This window comes from Solanum dulcamara, chromosome 10, assembly GCF_947179165.1.
Source record: "Solanum dulcamara chromosome 10, daSolDulc1.2, whole genome shotgun sequence".
Taxonomy (NCBI): Eukaryota; Viridiplantae; Streptophyta; class Magnoliopsida; order Solanales; family Solanaceae; genus Solanum; species Solanum dulcamara.
Genome location: NC_077246.1, coordinates 2768715 through 2773421, shown reverse-complemented (window position 1 = coordinate 2773421; position 4707 = coordinate 2768715). Strand labels below are relative to the sequence as shown.

Here is a 4707-nt window from a genome sequence, read left to right as displayed (position 1 = left end):
TTAAAGTTAGTATTGTAAGAATGAATCTAAATTTAAAACAAAATGGAGTGCTAAGTACCAAGAGTCAAAGTAAAACGAAACGAATGGAATAACTTGATTATATATAAAAATGTTAGAATATAATCACCAAAATAGAATAAATAGTCAAGAAATGAATCAATGAAGAGCATTTCAACTGGTTTGATGTGATTTTAATATCTAAAACATCGATTTACAAGGTTAATGAATAGAAATTATATCTTTTGTATCCAAATCGAATCATGAATCACCTTGTCCAGACAAGAGAAATTACTTTTAATGTTATGGATTCTACGTACCAAGAGAGCAAAAAAGGTGAAATGTATTTTTCTTCCCCCTCAAAATGAATTCCAAATCGATGGCACCAATGGTGTTCTTGCTTCTGTGTCAAAAGGTTGGAACGGTTGAAATCTCTTCATCTTTAACAAACGATCCCGATAAAATTGAGGACTCAAACTCGAGTTAATCGAATTAGTTAATTTCAAATTCATCAAGAAGATACTGAGAACAAATTGAGAATAAACATGCCATTAGAAATAGAACAAAATCATCTGAATTCTGAGAATCAATACAAGTTTAAATGGGAAAGAAAAAAAAAGCTCAATTATACTATAGTATGGAAGAACCAAAAAAAAAAAATTACAAGGAAACCAAAGTATGATCATTAAATAAAACCAATTGCAGCAAGCACTGTAAAGTGGCTTCTAATTCCAGATTATGATTTCTATACATACATTTTCATGCAAAGTTTCAATCTTTTCTTTGCCAATTTATTCTCTCCACAACTTCAATCTATTCATAACAATTCTAAAATAAAATCTTGGGAGATTCAATCTTTCTCCTCTTTTATCTCCTCTTTCTTTCGCTCTTTCTGTCGCACCATTTTTACTTCGTGATCACATATTAGCTCGATTTAGTCAAATGGCTTATAGAGTGAGGAAATAGTATGTGCTCTGAGGATGAGTCAGTGGAAATTTTTGAAAGAATTAATAAAAGGGTGGTGGGGGTGGTGAAGCATAGGAAACTCCTATTACTGGTGGCAATGGACCTTCATATACCGGAGCAGGCGGTGGTGATGGCGATGGTGGGGGTGGAGAATTGTAATAGTAAACCGGTGGTGATGGAGATGGAGATGGTGGGGGTGGAGAACTGTAATAATAAACGGGTGGTGGAGGAGATGGTGAAGGGGGTGGTTCAATGCAAGGAGGAGGTGGGGGTGGAGGTTCTATACAAGGCAATGGGGATGGAGGTGGAGGTGGAGGCGAATGAGGTGGCGGAGGTGATGAGTATATGTATGCTGGTGGTGGAGGTGGAGGTGAATGAGGTGGCGGAGGTGATGAGTATATGTATACCGGTGGTGGAGGAGGCGGTGAATTTGGTGGAGGCGGCGAATTTGGTGGCGGAGGTGGTGGTGAATTATAATAGTAAGGTGAAGGGGGTGGAGGCGAGTGAGCAAGCGGCGGAGGTGGAGAATTTGGTGGTGGAGGAGGTGGAGAATTCGGTGGTGGAGGTGGAGGTGAGCGTACACAATAAGGCAACGGTGATGGAGGAGGTGGAGATGGTGGCGGCGGTGAGTAAACTGGTGGTGGTGGTGAATAAACTGGCGGTGGTGGTGGTGGTGAATAAACTGGTGGTGGCGGCGGTGGAGGTGATGGTGGAGGAGGAGATGGAGGTGGTGGTGGTGGTGAATAAACTGGTGGTGGAGGCGGAGGTGACGGGGGAGGTGGAGAGGGTGGTGGTGGTGGAGGCGGTGAATAAACTGGCGGTGGAGGAGGTGGTGGTGAAGGAGGAGTATAAAGTGGTGGTGGCGGTGGCGGTGAATAAACAGGTGGTGGAGGTGGCGGTGAATAAACAGGTGGAGGAGGTGGTGGTGAAGGAGGAGTATAAACTGGTGGTGGCGGTGAATAAACAGGTGGTGGAGGTGCAGGTGGAGAAATAGGCACCACAACAGGCGGCGGAGGGGCAGGCAACGGCGGCGAAAGTGGCGGAGGAGGTGGCAGAACAGGAACAAATTTACGACAAATGAAAGCACTACAATGAATTCTTTTAGACAAAAACGCCTTACACTGACCCGGAGACCGTTGAACCGGTCTCTTCGGCAAGCAATTCCGTTCATCATGAAACTCCGGCAACCCCAAACACACCGACGGTTCACCGGTGAAGAAATTATAAGAATACGTAAAATTCTCAAGCTTAGGAAGCTGACAAATACTTTTAGGAATCGTCCCAGAAAGCATATTATGAGCCACATTCAACTGCTCCAAATTCACCAAATCACCAAAATTCTCCGGCAACGGACCCATCAACTGATTAAAGCTAACATCAAACACAGTCAAATTTTTCAACAATCCAATCTCCGCCGGCAAGCAAGAACGCAACCCATTGTTCATTAAAATAGCTTCATTCAAATTACTCATATTCCCAATACTCGCCGGAAGACACCCATGAAAACTGTTACTCGCCAGAACTATCACAGAAACCGGCGAATTCCCAAAATTATCCGGCAACTCAAACGCAAATCGATTATGATTGATAAAAATAGCGTCTAATGGTTTATCAAAGAGCTGTGAAGGTACACTACCTTCAAATTCATTGAACCTAATGTCCAAGAATATCAACTTGGGTAAACTCAAAACAACATAAGGAAACTTCCCAGCAAACCTGTTATTACTCAGATCCAGCTCGAACAGTATCTTCAACTTGTTGAATTTTCTTGGTATTGTACCACAGAAACGGTTTGAATTGATATGGAAAATCCCAAGATCTGTAAGAAGCCCAAGCTCCTCCGGGAGGTACCCTGCAATGTCACCATGGTTAAGGTCAATGCCGGCAACGGTACGAATTTTGGGGTTATCCAACGCCGGAGCACAGAAGATTCCGGTGTAGCTGCATACATTAGGACCAACCCAATTCAGAGTAATATTAAAGGGATCTGAAATGATAGCTTGTTTCCATGCTTGTAAAGCAATATAAGCATTCTTGATTCTATCATTCTCAAACACCATAGATGGATCAATTTTCACATTTTCACCTCTATCATCAAACTCATCTCTGTAGTACAAAAGCTGCCTGTGTTTGATGAACTGAGCTTCAGAATCAGTTAAACGGCCATTTTCAGATACAGTAAACTCAGCATTTGTGTGCTCAGTAAAGACTGAAAACAACAAACAGAGCAACACAAGAAAATACAGAGAACAAATGGGTGTTTGTGTTTTCTCCTTCATCTCACATGAGTCATCTGAAAATCAAGAATGCTTGTTTTTTTTTTTTGTTCAAAGATTGAATCTTTAAGCAAATGTGAGATGAAAAAAGTGGAGATCTATGAAGAAAATGGTTTTAGGAAATTGGGTTTTTGGACTTTTTATTTTTTTGGTTTAAAAATGGAGTCTTTAAGCAAATGTGAGCTGAGAGAGTTGGAGATCTGTGGAGAAGAAAGAGATAATGGAAATGGGGTTTCGAGATTTGAAGAGAGAGAGAGAGAGAGGGGCTGAATTTATTTTTAAATTAGGAATTTTGGGGTGTGAATAAAGAATAAAGAAATTATTTTTTAAAGGAAAAATTAGAAATAAGAATTATAATTTTTTTGGTAAGAAACAAGAAATTTCCAAAATAAAGGACAGCTAAATCACAGCTCAAAACCCACTAGATCCTCTTAACTTTCTCTATTTGTTGTTGTATGTATGTAGTAGCTATTAGTAGCTCGCTATATACTTTCTCTTATTTTATTTTTTTATTTAATGTTTTTGTCACTTTAATAATGTGTAATTTTGTAATATCGATATTTATTCTACTAATATAAGCATTAGAGTTTTAGAATAATTTATCATCATATAATTAAGTCAATAATTAAAAGCTAAATTTTTTATTTAAAGAAAAAAAACAATTTAAGAGATAAAATTAAAGTTATTAACATAGTTATTACTTTTAGCAACATTTGTAGACATTTTCCTCTTGTTAGCTTCTCCTATGACAAAAATAGGGGTCTAATTTCACCCTCGAAAGTAGAAAAAAAAAAAACCTATCAGTGATAGTAGTAGTAGTAAATTGGTATTCATCTATTTTATTTTATATATTTTATTTATTATATAATGTACTTTTGAAACTTAATTAGTTTTAGCATAGCAGGTTTTAGAGGTAGATCAAAAAAAAATTGAGAGAAAGAGATTAAACAGAATGTGAGATACTTTAAATTTATCAAAATTATGATCATCAAGAAAAAAAAAGATCTTGAATAGAATAAGAGATAATAAATGATTATTTATTATTATATTTTAATATGAAATAATCAAGAAATAACCTTCTAACTCCGTTCCTACGTAATGTGTTAGTTTAAAAGCTAAATGAGACCGGCAATTGGTTTCTCTTTTATTATATTTATTCACTTTTTGGCTTTTTGGTGAGGTGAAGACAGGGTTCTTGTTTTAATTTTAAAGTTAATAAGTGGGTTTGTTGGTTTTTGTTTGTTTGTGTAGTTGAAGTATGTTTTGGGTGAGAAAAAAAATTAAAACTTTTTGTGAGTTACAAAATATCAAAAAATTATGATGGGATGAATAAATTTTTTTCTCTTTTAATTAGAGATTTTAAATTTAAATTTAAAAAATATATTGCTAAGGAGTATTTTATGCTTAAATGAGCCTTTTTTGTTTAGAATCTATAATCGCTAGTTTTTTATGTGTGCTAGATAAATTC

General features: G+C 37.0%; 1 protein-coding gene across 1 annotated transcript; it reads right to left on the bottom strand.

Annotated features, from left to right (window-relative positions):
- Nucleotides 1-657: 657 nt before the first annotated feature.
- On the bottom strand, nucleotides 658-3514 carry LOC129870215 (leucine-rich repeat extensin-like protein 4). The gene has a single exon (XM_055944888.1). The coding sequence runs from the start codon at nucleotides 3240-3242 to the stop codon at nucleotides 1005-1007; it is 2238 nt and encodes a 745-aa protein (XP_055800863.1). The 5' UTR covers nucleotides 3243-3514; the 3' UTR covers nucleotides 658-1004.
- Nucleotides 3515-4707: the final 1193 nt, after the last annotated feature.

What these genes read in the sequence shown, in the direction of transcription:
- LOC129870215 (XM_055944888.1), bottom strand. Translation starts at nt 3,242, where the DNA reads ATGAAGGAGAAAACACAAACACCCATTTGTTCTCTGTATTTTCTTGTG.